This window comes from Lycorma delicatula, chromosome 5 (genome assembly GCF_047948215.1).
Source record: "Lycorma delicatula isolate Av1 chromosome 5, ASM4794821v1, whole genome shotgun sequence".
NCBI lineage: Eukaryota > Metazoa > Arthropoda > Insecta > Hemiptera > Fulgoridae > Lycorma > Lycorma delicatula.
The window spans coordinates 128,973,149-128,987,516 of record NC_134459.1 but is presented as its reverse complement, the minus strand read 5'-3'; the positions used below and the strand labels follow the sequence as shown (position 1 = coordinate 128,987,516).

At 31.1% G+C, this 14,368-nt stretch overlaps 1 protein-coding gene across 2 annotated transcripts in view; it reads left to right on the top strand.

The window, feature by feature from the left end:
* Positions 1-14,368, top strand: part of LOC142324534 (integrin alpha-PS2-like) — a 97,306-nt gene that overhangs the window by 14,562 nt on the left and 68,376 nt on the right. For both annotated transcript variants that reach the window (XM_075365372.1, XM_075365373.1), the window contains 4 exons: positions 3,395-3,480; positions 6,114-6,240; positions 9,942-10,006; positions 12,178-12,226. In XM_075365372.1, the coding sequence (XP_075221487.1) occupies positions 3,395-3,480; positions 6,114-6,240; positions 9,942-10,006; positions 12,178-12,226 (327 nt within the window). The remainder of the gene's footprint in view (positions 1-3,394; positions 3,481-6,113; positions 6,241-9,941; positions 10,007-12,177; positions 12,227-14,368) is intronic.

The window sequence follows — 14,368 nt, the reverse complement described above, 5'->3', positions numbered from 1 at the left end:
AGTGAAGCAGGAGAAATTGAAAATGTTCTTTTAATTTTTACAACGGGCCAAAAAAAATGAATAATACCGAAACAACATGAATGCCGATAATTTCGAAAAATGGCTGACAACAAAGCTAATCCCAAATCTTCCTCGTCGATAGGTTTTGGTAATTGATAATGCTCGGTACGACAACGTAGAGTTACACAAGGTGCCAAATTCAAACAGCAGAAAACATGAACTGTTAAGAGTAGCTTAGAGACAGAAATATTCCGTTCTCAGCAGATATGTTAAAAAGTGGGCTGTACGACTGGCTTATTAATTCGCACTAATAAATTAATACGCCCCATCCTGCGCGTTGACTGTGTGTTCACGCTTTCTTAAGCTTAAAGAACATTTACTCTTTATCAAATTCACTGATTTCGTATAATTTTTCCGATTCAGTTTGTGTTTTGTTTTTTTATTAAAGTTAAACCCCTCAAATTTGTGTTTAATTTTAATAGACGTTAGATATATCAAATTTCTCAGAATTAAATTCTCTACAAAGTTAAGTAGAAATTATTTGTTTATTGGTAAATTAACAAAGTTATTTTATTTAAAACCTAAAAAAGTGTATTTTTCGATAAAAAATTTTCGTGTTTTGCTGAATGTTTCTTAAAACCTAAGTGAGATTGAGGTCTGGGACCAATTTATTCAATTTCTTTGATCAAAAACTATAAGAAAACAACAAATTTATCCTTTGATTTATACCCCAAGAATTTTAGTACAGTTTCATTTTCCAGAGGGATCAGAAAGCAGGCCTAAATGTTTCGTAAGTCGAAACTCACTAATGAACCATTTTTTGAACTACGTTTATAAAAAATTTTTCTTATTTTTGGCCATAGAATCATCTTCTGAGAGATTTAAAAAAAACATTTAATGTTAGTGTATGCTAATGCATGAGCCCGTAACGCATATATCTATCGGTTCATTAAAATTATAATTGCTTCAAGGAAATCATCAAGCAACATTTTTCTGTAAAATCCTTTTTAAACAGAAGTAGAAACTTGATTCCGAAAACATAATTTCCAACATACGTCACACAATATTGATTACTTTTGATATTTCGTCTTGAAATTTATCACAAACAGTTAAGAATAACTCCTTTTTTTAAAGCTTCTAATCTATGAAAATTGGTGCCTGATGACTCAGCTGTCTTCACCCACACGCTCTCTTTTAAATGCATCCAACCATTTTTTACTCGTCAACGGAGATTCACTAGCTCTTACAATGCGCATTAGACTCTTAACGTTTTCTAGTCTCTTATTTCTGGAATGCGGCGATACCTTTTTTCGTTTCACTTTCACTTTTCTCTCTTGTTTAGTTGGGTTTGATAATCCCATTGTAACTTCATGACATTTCATGAGCAACAAAATTAAAAAGAAAGATTTTTTATCCTTTTTCAAAATTTTTTCCAAAAACTTTGTGATAGCAATAAAATTTTCAGTAATTAACTTAGTATAGACCTACATTACACAAAGTAAATAAGAATCACTCAACAAAAACTTGCAGATCACACAAAAATTTGCTCAATACAAATTTTCAGATCATACTTATTTATTTGTTTATTCACATAGCAACAACAGGCTTATGCCATCTTACAATTACTAGATGAATTTTTTTGTGTGTGATTAGCTTGAGAACAATGAACAGAACCTTCCTCCAATTTTTGGTCGACAGTTTAAGATAGTCTATGTTGCTTCCAGACCAATATAAGGAATGCATATCTTTTACTACCCAAACGTTGGTTGTAATTGGTTGGATCTTTGGAGCTACAGAGGGAAATAAACACATAGCAGTACATAATTTTTTTCATTTCTTTAATTTCAGTTTTTTTTTAGTTTGTTTCAAAGTAAGGGTTAGTAAGTTGTTAGTAGTTTTTCTTTTTCAATTTAATGCAAACTTCCGCAAGGTGAAAGTTTATAGAATTGAAAATGTATTATTTCTTAATTTTCTATTCTGTTATTCTTAAAAGCAATTTATTTTTTTATCAACTCTATTAATTTCATCCTGAGATTACATATTAATTGAATATTTACATATATAATCAGTTAAAATTCAAAACTCAAGTAGAAACTGAGCAAATTTAAGATGAAATTTCTTTATTTGTTCATTTAAAAAATTATATCCAATAAATTTTCATGGGATTTCTTTTAAATGAATGTTCTATTCAACATGTAAGAAAACATTAGCAAACTGAATTGAAGTTGTAAAAATGGAAAATAAAGGAATTTTATTACTATTTTACTTGTTTTTATTCATAAGAATTTTCACAAGACAAAAAAGTTGTCAGTATATGTATGATTTTATCTGATTTGTAATTATAAACTATTTTGTATAAGTTATTTACAGAATAACTTAAACAAAGAAAAACTTTTAACATTTTTTAAACTTAGTTTAAGTTAGTTATCAGTTTCCCATAAACTTATATGAAATAAATTCTTTAAGATTAAATATTCTTTTATTTTTAAGGGCACTTTTTTATGTTGTGCACATTCATTTAAATGATGGTTAGGTATGTGATTGAAACCCACCGGGTTGGTCTAGCGGTGAACACGTCTTCCCAAATTGGTTGTTTTGGAAGTTGAGAGTTCCAGCGTTCAAGTCCAAGTAGCCAGTTATTTTTACACGGATTTGAATACTAGATCGTGAATACTGGTGTTCTTTGGTGATTGGGCTTCAATTAACCACACATTTCAGGAATGGTCGAACTGAGACTACTAGACTACACTTATACACTCATACATATCATATTATCTACACTCATACATATCATCCTCATTCATCCTCTGAAGTATTATCTGAAAGGTAATTACCGGAGCCTAAACAGGAAAAAGAAAGAAAAGGTATGTGATTGAATGCTAATGTTATGTCAAATATTCAGCTGTACATTTTTTTTCTATTTATAATAGTGTAATACATTTTTAATAGTGTAATACATTTATAATAGTAATACATTTTTTTTCTATTTAGTTCTATTTATAATAGTTTTTTCTATTTATAATAACATTTTTTTCTATTTATAATAGTGTAATTAAATATTGATCACATTATTCTCAGATGATTGGGTCTTAATCCAGTCTCATTAGTTATAGTAATTAATGATTATCTTGTAACTTATGTCTCAATGTAATTTTATTTTATATATACAGTGAATGTTTTAAACTAAACTACTATGCAAATGAAAGGGAGTTTATGTTTTATAATTTCTACAGTTGACCGATTTAAAATCAAAAATTTCTTTATTTTTCTTGTTTTATTTTGGATAAAGTTAAAATATGTCTGGAAAAATATTTTCGAAAATGATTTTCTCTTGAATTTTAGGTGGATATCTACTTTAAATAACCATATCATAATATATATTTTCTTATTTCAGAGAAAAACAGACAAAGCAAAGATGAATTCAAATCAAATCAATGGTTTGGTGCTACTTTAAGCACTTCTGAAGACGGGCTTGTTGTTGTAAGTTTGCATAAAATAAATTAGATGTTAATTATACATACATGTTCATAAAAGTATGTTTATTTGTCTATCAAGCACCACTTCTGAACAACTTATTTGTTTTTATGAAAGTTACAGGTTAATTTACTCTTGACTTGATTCAAAATTACACTTTGTAATTAAAAATATGCTAGTTTTCATCAACCACTTGATAATTATTTTTTTCCCACTTTCTTGTACCAATGTTATTTTATTAAAACAAGAGCTAAATAAATAAATAATCAAATTCAGCAATATTAAATTCTGTAAAGATTTGTTACATTTTATTAGTTTATTTGCAACTTAAAAAATAAAATTTATGTCAAAAATAAAAAAAGTATGTTTTTAACTACAATTTTTATGCTTTAGAATAATTTTCTTAGAAACTGCAGTAAATACAATTATTGAACCTATTTTTTTTTGTAATGTTTAAGATCAAAACCTATACAAAACTCTCCCAATTTTGCTCCATAATTAGTGTTCCAAAAATTTCAGTGTAATCTTGTTTCAGCATCAGAACAGAAATCAGGATGAGTTTTTTCACTGGCTGTCAACTCAAAGCAAAGCATTTACCCAGACCTTTGTGTAAAATTTTTTTTATCTTCACTAGTAGAAGCCTGAAATTATTTTGATTTCTCTATGAGGCATGCCTCATAGTTTATCTGAACTTAAATTGACTTCTCTCTCAACCATTGAAAGTAAATTTCTTTGTGTTCCAAAAAGGTAAAATTTTGCTAATATAAGATAATTTTGATGAAAAATAGGTATAGTAACAAGAAAACATTTATCATATCTGTTTCATTTTTTAAATAGATGAACCCAAAATGTATGTAATCGAATTAATATTCCTCCAGCATGTGGTAATTAAGATCAGCTTAGAGCATTTTGTGTATTCAAATCTTCACTATTGGTTATACTGTTAGTTTAGTTATAGTACAGTTACATTAATTCAAGTTTTATCAAAAGGTTTTATGATAAAAATGTAATAGAAGAATAATTATATTAAACAGCAAGATGAAATCTAAAAACACTTTAATAAGACTTACTTAACAACTTACATGGAAGTTGTTCTTCGGTGTTAATTTCGTTTATCCAGAGCAATTATCAGTAGTATTACTGTTTATGATAGCCATCTTACAGATTAGGAAAGTATGCGGTCAAATATATTTAATTACATTTTTAATGTAAGTACCCCTGATCATCGAAGCCGACACACCTCAGCATGCCGGCCCTCCCAGCCAGGGCTGTCTGCCCTGCCCTAAATTAAAATCCCCTTTGACATCCTTTGTCATTTTTTTCCTTCAAAATCGTCTTCACCAAACCGTTGATGGGTCTCCAGTTTGCCGCTGAAGCCAGCATATAATCTACTAGTTCTTCTGATGTTAGGTTAGCGATTCCTGCCCTGACCCAAGAGTCCTGCCATTTTCGGTAATGGAACATGGTGTGCTCCACTGAATCTTGCTCGTGACATTGCATACAAGTTGGTAATTCTCTTCTGCCTATTCTATACAGTATTCTATACAGGTACCTCTCAAAATTGTCATGTCCAGAAAGAACACATGTAGCATCGTATGAAAGTGTCCTATAACCCTTAACAACTCCTAGTAATGCTCTCTGGTGGACCCTTCGAAGCCTGTCGAGATTTTGCTGAATGTTAATTGTCCTGCCTCAGGCCGGTGCTGCATACAGAAGAACCGAGGCTACGGTCGACATGATTACTATTTGTTTGGCAAAGCCAGGAGCAGGTCGCAAAGACATAAGTCTATTTAGGGGTTCACTGACCTTTCTGTCTTATTACAGACTTCTGTGACGTGTTCACCGAATCTGCATGCTCTATCTATTATTACGCCTCCAATCTATCCCTCTATCTATTATCCCTTCAATAAAACAGCTGGTCCCTGATTCTCAGATCTATTGGTGTCACCTTGCGTCTCCCAGTTAGAGTTATGAACTCACATTTGTTAACCACCACTTTTAGTCCATGTGTTTGCGTCCACTCGTCAATAAAGATAATGCAGAATTGCCCCTTGCCTGTGTTTATTCTTCCGTCTTTCCACTGACAAGGACCACAAGGTCATAATGGTCTCCATCCGTGCTGGCAGACAGAGGTTCAACACTCTTTTCATAAACCACATTCCAAACAAGGGGCCCAGCACCAACCCCTGCTATTTGGAGGGGGAACCCCTCCAAATAGCTGAAACCAGTAGCCACCTTGTTGTGTATCAGCTGTGACCCACTTATCCTTCAGATAATCTTCGACCTGCCTACACAGGTAATTAATCAGTATTATACCTAGAATTGTTTAACTTCTCTGATCTGCAGGATCCAAGAAATTGTTTAACTTTAAATTTTTGCTTTGCTGCTCTGTGAGATATTTCAGGTATTGCAGAACCGTTATTTCAGTAAGAAATGTTGTTTGCCATCATACACTTGTCAAAAAAACTAGTTTTACTTCCAGGAACAAAACATTTTATTTTAAATTTATAATATAACTTTCCTTTTGTAGAACGTGCTGAATAAACTTGGAAAGGAAGTAGGAAATATCATCAAAATAGTGTAAAAAAAAAATAAATTACTTTTTATTTTTGTGTATTAATTTTTTATTTATTTTCCAGGCATGTGCTCCTCTTTATTCACATTTTGTGCGTTCATATAATACACCTTTTGATATTCAACCTATTGGTACATGTCATATTTCTAAAGGATATTCCATTGTCTATGAATACTCACCTTGTAGATCAGGTATGTTACTATGGCTTTGCATCCATTAAAGGGTATTTAGTGAATTGAAAACCAAATAAATCCACTTCCCTCAAAAATTTCTTATCATAAGGAATAGTTTAGTAAGAATTAAATTAAAACAAAATGCCATAAGAAATCTTACTTATTATTCATGCTAGAGAAATAAAAATGTTAGAAAAAACATTAGAGAGAATGGCATAAAAAAAAAGTGTAATAGGCTACAAAGAATATTTATAAAGAAATTGTGAATTTTCTTTAGCTAGTAATGTAATTAAAAAACTTTCAAATATAGTAAGAAAAAGTTGCAACACATTATACAAATTTTCCTGATTTAATAACACTGCCCAACAATAAAAATATTTCGGGCTCAAAAATAGCTTATTCTTATATATTTCCATCTGCTGAATTAAAAAATCACCATAAAAATGACTGATTGGCTCTTGCTTTGAAGATAAAATTATATGTCATTTTTTACTTGATCTAAATTTTTAATTTGGGGATGATTTTGTTTTTGGAGTTGTCACACCTATTAAATGACAAAACACAACATTCTCCAGCTATTTGTAGGTTATAAATATTATTACTATTGTTTGTAATTAATGGAGAATTTCTGGTTTTTGAGTGCTTTTGAAGTGAAAAATTTGTTAAATCAAAATGCCTCGAAAATGTGTAAATCCAGTGAAAAATTTTTGTTACATTTATGGTGAAGTAACATTTTCATCACATAAACACTCTTTGACACCTCTTGTGAAGACTACCTATCAGCATTATCTTAATTTGAAGGTAGGGGACCAGGATAAGTCATGGGCTCCACATATATGTTGCAACTCGTGTTCAGTTATACTATGAGAATGGCTGAAAAAAAAACGATCAATGGCTTTTGTTGTGCCTACAGTTTGGCGGGAGCCTACAAATCATACAGACAACTGCTATTTCTGCTTGTTCCACTTATAAAGGCAGGATTGTCAGTGAAGAAGAAGGAACAGTTCAACACCCTAATCTTCCATCTGTTATTTGACTATTCCACATTCAGATAGTTTACCAATTTCTACTCCACCCCAAATCAGCTTGAAGTAGAAAATGAAGACAGTGTGGAAGAAGAAGAACCCAACAAGCCTTCCAGATTCCATGACTCTGATTTTGATGAAAAAGATGATAAACTGCACAGACTGTCAAGCGGAATTGAATGATCTCATTCGAGACCTTGATTTGTCAAAGGAGAAGGTAGAACTTCTAGGGCAAGAGTACAGCAATGGAATCTTCTTCAATGTGATGTCAGGGTCTCACAGTACAGACATTGTCATAGGGATCTGCTTTCTTTTTTTTGAGAAGAAAAACAATCTTGTTGCTTGATGCGAAGTTAATGGTTTGATGAAGTGTTTGAATTTGAATCGGAGGCTATTCATAGACTCCTCCAAGCTTAGTTTGAAAGCTATATTACTTCACAACAGCAACCATCTTCCTTCTATTACTGTTGGTTATACAGTTCAGATGAAAGCTCCCATTAAAGCCCAACAGGGCTATGAACGGTGGTGGGGGGGGGGGGGGTGGCGACCAGAAATGTCACAAGGCGGGTGTCTTCCCCTACGAAGTTGGGATGAATTCACATGAAGGAGACTTATGCAAACATGGCAATCCTCCTTGACTCAATCAAATATGCTGATCACAAGTGGAAAATTAGTAGCGATCTAAAGGTCATTGCTGTGCTCTTAGGAATGCAACTTGGATACACTAAATATGGCTGCTTTTTATGAATGTGGGACAGTAGGGATAGGAAATCACAATGTATTCAAGCAGACTGGCCTGCAAGAAGTCTTAACTCTAGTGAAAAAAATGTCATTGCTGAGCCTCTCGTGAATCCAAAAGATGTTCTTCTTACACCCCTTCATATAAAGCTGGGTTTGATGAAAAGTTTTGTAAAAGTATGAACTGTGAAGGACAGGCCTTTAAGAACTTAAGAGACAAATTTCCTACATTAAGTGATGCAAAAGTTAAGGAAGGTAGTTTTGTTGGACCATAAATTCGGCAACTTGTAAAGGATCCTGCCTTTGACCAAATTTTGGAGGGGAAAGAAAGAATTTTGGGGGGAGAAAAGAAATTTTGGGAAGCCTTAAATGGAGTCATTCATGGATTTTTAGGTAACAAAAGAGATGAAAACTACATTCAGTTGGTGACAGTACTTCTGCAAAAATACCATCAACTCGGATGCAACATGTCCCTTAAAATCCATTATCTCCACTCACATCTGGATTTTTTCCCTCCTGGTTGTGGAGTTTGTCAGTGATGAACACGGAGAAAGATCCCATCTGGATATTTCTTTAATGGAACAAAGATGTCAGGGCCGTTGGAATGAAGCAACACTTGCAGATTACTGCTGGTCTGAGTGTAGGGATTCTCTGGAACTCACTTACAAAAGGAAAGCCAAAAGACAATGATCTCATGAAGCTATCACATGATTCTCTTCAGACCCAACCAACTGCCAGGTATTCTTTCATCAATTAAGAACTCTTAGAATGTAACTGTCATTAAAAAAATGTAAAATGGATTTTTTACGTTAGTATGTGTAATTAAAATATATATAGTTTTCTCTTAATATGTTAAAATAAAATACTTCCATCTATTTTATATCTCAAAAACTAGGGCTATAAAACATTTTCTTTGTCATATTCGTTTTTATCAGCCCAGAATTAGTAAAATTTGACTCACGAGTGAAGGAAACATTAAAAAAAAATTTGTTTGTAAAGCAGTATAATTAATTTTACATTTTATAAATAAAATACATGAAAATATGTACACAGATTAATAATACTATGTTTAGAATATGTATAGCAAAAGAAAGGATTTTCATAGAATTGTACAATATCTTCTGAATAAATTAAACATTTAAAATCTAACGAAACTATTTATTATGTATTTTTTTTTCATTTACTATTGCTTTCTGTTTTTCTTTAAATTTAATTTTTCACAGAAATTTCTCTTTCATTAAAACATGTTAAAAAAGATGTTTATGATTTCATAATGATTTATTGTAATATTTTCAATATTATTAAATGATTATAATCTATTGTATGATAACATTAATCAATTATATCAGTTGAGATCTTGTGGAGGTATAAATTGGTTTTTTAATCTAGAGTGAATAATTTCAAGAATTTTTGTCATAACTTGTTATTTATGATTAAATTTGAATATAAAGTGTTATTTTCTTTGTCACAAAAACTTAAGATCTTTTGTAGTAATGTAACATTTAAATAAAACAACGGTTGCAAAGATATTAACAATAAAAGGATTGAGAGATCAGGTTCATTATTTTTATACAAGTAAATATCAAAGTATTCTAACAGTATAAGGAGTCAGCTCTATATGAATAACCATTCCTGAAAAATAGATTTTTATGTTAAAAATACAAAATGGTAAACTAAGCGTTTCTGGACATATGTTGATATAAAGTTTTTTCTTTATTTTGATGTGAGAGACCATCCTCTGAATTCTTGAAATTTTTTTGAAGAACACTGAATGTTTGTAAAGTTCTGTAAAAGAATTTTTTAAATTTCTGTTTGTCATTCCTATGACAATTTTTTTTACTATTTTGCTGACTGATTGAATCGCTCATTTTTATTTTTAAATTCTCTCTTTCTGTCTGTGTGTGTTGCATTTTTATACAAGCACACTTTGATTATTTTTATTATATTTTAATATAGATATAACACATCAGAAGTATGAAAATCAAATGTGTCAATTTGGATTCAGTGCTAGTTTTTCAAAGGTAAGAAAACAGATCTTTTCTCTTGCTTAACATTTTACATAATGTAGAAGAAGCTTGAAGAGTATTCTAGTTAGCAATACATTACTTGTTTAGTTTTTGTTTTTGAACACTACAATGCTTGTGCAGTTTAAATTGCTTACCTTAGTTAAGATTATAATTTTTTTTAATTATCTATGTTTTGTTAAAAAATGGATTTCTATTAAACATATTTAAAAAATATTCTTCAAGTTGTAATGAAAAAAAAAATTTACATCAGTTATAACGTGTTCACATGTCACATCTTGCTTGAAGAGCGAGCGACGACAAAGTAAATCCAGGGAAACGAGAGCTCTTCGGCACATAGACCGTAATTGATATTCATTGGAATCGATTTCTGGTTCAATGCAATGTTGGGGTGTGCTCCGCGTCCCATAGCATCATGTGTTGTCTCATCAAAGTACTTTTGATTCAGTTTCATCTATGCTTGGTAAACTCCTACATCTCGCTGGCAACTTCCTCTGCTGGTCTGTTTTCATCACTCGTGTTCGGTTGAGAGAGTTCTCGCAGTGTATCTCGATCAAATTAGCTCCAATCGACTGTTCGACTCGTACGGCTGGTTGACAAGGAATTGCAGCAAAGTTTACATTATGTTCTTACAGAATTTATTCAAGTATGTTATTTAGGGATCAAATTTTTCTTCATGTTTATGTTGAACATGTAATCGTCGTGAAGCTAGAACGACAGCGAATTGACTATGATGTTAACCTCCATCGACACGTTTAGACTTGTCTGGTGATTCCATGAACGCCTTCATGGCTCAATCGACGTATTTGCTCGAAAGACAAGTGCGGAGAAATTAATCTTGAACCACATGCAATCGCAAACCTCACAGTGAATTCAAATTCATTTTTAAAGAATGCGTCTTTGAACTGTTTAGTTGCTGCTGCCAAATTTTCTGAAGTTTTTTCATCGGCTTGGTCAATGACTCATGTTAATTCAGAGCTCAGCGGTCGCCATCTTAAAGTCTTCGTGAATTTTGTCTCTGAACACGCATTTGCTCAACTTTATTTTTACTTCCTCTTACCATTGCTTCCGCTCACAAATTCTGTAGACTCTTTCCAGGCGGCAATGAAGTTTTCTGTGTGCTGTCTCTTCCGGGTTCTCTTCTTGAGAATGTTGTAAAATCATATTATTTCCAATGTATGATTCGATTACATCTTGAATTTTCGAACGTATCTACACCTCCATAGATTAGAAGGGAGCAGTAAACGTACTCAGTTGCGGCTCGCAGCGTTCGTCTTTTTTACGTTATCTAAAAGTTCTCTTATTTTCAGCTCCGAATATTTTGAGCATGTTTGATTCTTATTGATTTATTTATTCTTCTGATCCCCAGTTTTGGCGTAAGCTTCAGTGTTATTTAAATTAAAATATTGAGTTATTAATGAGATTTTCATAAATTTTTTGAAGTTCAAGTTTTTCACAATTAATATTTATTAATCGATCTCGCCAATACGAAATAAATGACATCTGACGGTGCCATAACGTCATAGTACCGAGTTTACTCGCTACTCACTATTGCCTCACCTGACCTTGAATTATATGTCGATGACTCTTTGGACCTTGCTCTCTTCAAATCACATGTATCTTTTTGACAGTTTTGAAATTATTGAATTAAGCCTGGTGAACACGTTTTTGGGTCACACTGAATTTTACCAAGGAACTCATTACTAGGATGAAACAACATGTATGTGTGCGTGCATGTGCGTGTGTAGACAGTATATTTGTTGAGGAATTACAAGAATGATATCAACAGTAAATAATCTTAAATTAAATAATTGTAATTAATAATCTTAAAGAGTTTAATTTATAAACATAATTTAAATTTAGAAGTTGATTTGGTTATTTAGAATTACTCAAGTAGTCAGTGTTTCATCTGTAATGTTTAATTGTAGCTTTTAGATTTTCCTGGCAATTAAAAACAGTTATTGTGAATACACATGGTCTTTGATTGTGTCAATTCCAATTTCTGATAAAAAGGAAAACTTAGCTTATCTCATACAAATTTTAACTTATAACATTTATTACTGATGATGACGAAGTACTTATAGAAAAGGATTTGAAATTTTATACATAAATTTTGTTATTTGTAATAGATTTATTGAATGCATTGTACTTTTTATTTGTGATTTTAGAATGGGAAAATGTTAATTCTTGGAAGTGTTGGTTGGAACTACTGGCGAGGTAAATAGGCATTTACTGATACTTTGTACAGTTTCTTAAGCTTATCTAAGCTATTTATTTTTAGATCATTGAAATTAATTAATAAGAATCATGATAGTTATTACCTGTCATACATCATTTGATATGTATTATTATTTAAATTCTTATACCATTATTATTTACCATTCTTTTGTTTGTTTTTTTGACTGGTTTGAAGCTATTTTCTGTTCTTTATCAATTTCTCAACATCAAAATATTTACTGCAGTCTACATCCTGAGTTATAAGTTGTATTTATTTAAATCATTGTCTTCTCTTACAGTTAATTTTATTGTTATTAAAAATTTACTTAATCTGATTGTTAATATACTGCTTATTAGTTGTCTAAGGAAAGAAAGAACTTTGTGGAGGGGTGGCAAAATCAGATTTATATTACCACTTTAACTAACTTGCTGAATTTACCTCATAGACAGTGAGATAACAAAAATCAGCATTGAAGATTTGTATCATTAATGAGGATGTGTCTAGCAAGATTAATATATGTCTGAATAACAACTATAAAAAATAAAGAATAAATTAAATTAAAAATGAATTCTCTGTTGATTTAAGATTTATGAGTATTGTTATACATTTTAATAAGTGGTTTTCGTGTGTAATAAACTCATCAAGAAATTTATCAAATGTGAAGTGATTTCCATGATTGAATAAATTTTGCTTCAATTTAAAAGGGTTTTGAAAAAAGAAAAAATATGATGTAGTTTTGTTTGATAGTTAATTTTAGCAGGATGCTTATTGTTACTGTTCTTTCTTTCCCATTCTGTGTACTGATTCAGGTGGTTGTGAAATAATTTTTAATTTTTTTTTTCTTTTGACAGTATTGTTGCTTTTTATGTAATATATTGTATTTATGAAAGTATGATTACATTTGATCTTGTTTGTTAGACATAGTTTGAGATGTAATGTGAGATGAGTTCTAAGTCCAGCAAATGAAATGAATTCATAACTTAGGCGGACGAAATGAGTGCCTACTATAAAGCAGATCCAGAAATAATGCACTTTATAGTAAAGACTGATTTTGCACACCTATTATACACCATGTATAAACTGTAAAAAAAATTATAAGGACAAGTTTTAATACAAATGACATGCCACAAGCAATTTCTTACAATATTCCAAATAGTATTCTTTCCTCAGGATTCCTTCATCATTGAAAAATTTACTAAATGAGGTTAAAATTATTGTCTTAAACTTTAAAATTCTGAGGAAGATCTTGATAGTTCAATTAACTTAAGCCACAATAAAATTGACAATTGAGATAATAGAGTGTCAACTAAGCAGGTCATGTAATATGAATATGAGTTGATCATCTGGTATCTGACACCTTTTTTCTCAAAAAATTGACGTAATAACACCCACCCACTTTGTCTTAATAATACTGGAACAATATTCATAAAGAAATTCAATGGAAATTTACAGGATTCTGCATTCACTTGACAGAAATGTTATTCATACACTTATTGATGAAGGAAAGTGATGGGGTATGTGAATAAAAATTCTATTGATGATATCACACATTGAAAAGTAAAACCAAACAACCTAGCAACACCGTCATTGTCAAATTCACGTGAAGAGTAGAGATCTTTTTTTTTTGAAGGAAAATGTAAAAGATACAATGCATCATGTGGACTTCTATTAAACATTCAATATCACCTACATTAATTTTTCATTGATGTAAGAAGATAAATTGAAAAACTTAAAATTTTGTTAGTGAATCATTGCCTTGACCTTTAATCCGGAGGACCTGGGTTCAAATCCCAGTTAGACCATGGCATTTTTTATATGCTATAAATTTCCATCTGGGCTAATGACCATAGCAGTTGAGCCTGTAATCTACAAAAAAGAAAAAGGAAATGGATATATCAGGTTCATTTAAAATCCATATTTTTGATGTTGGTAGGATAATACCATTATTTTTTTAATACAACACAGACAAGCAATGAAAACTAAGGGCTGTTATTTATTTGAGTTACTGGAAAGTAAAATTTAATTTAATTTTTTCTTTTAATAGTTAATTTTAGTAATTTCCTTCTATTATTTTAGGTTTATGTCATATTTCGTATTTTAACTCATTCAGTTCAGTTGTTTGGTGCAAATTTTTGATAGTG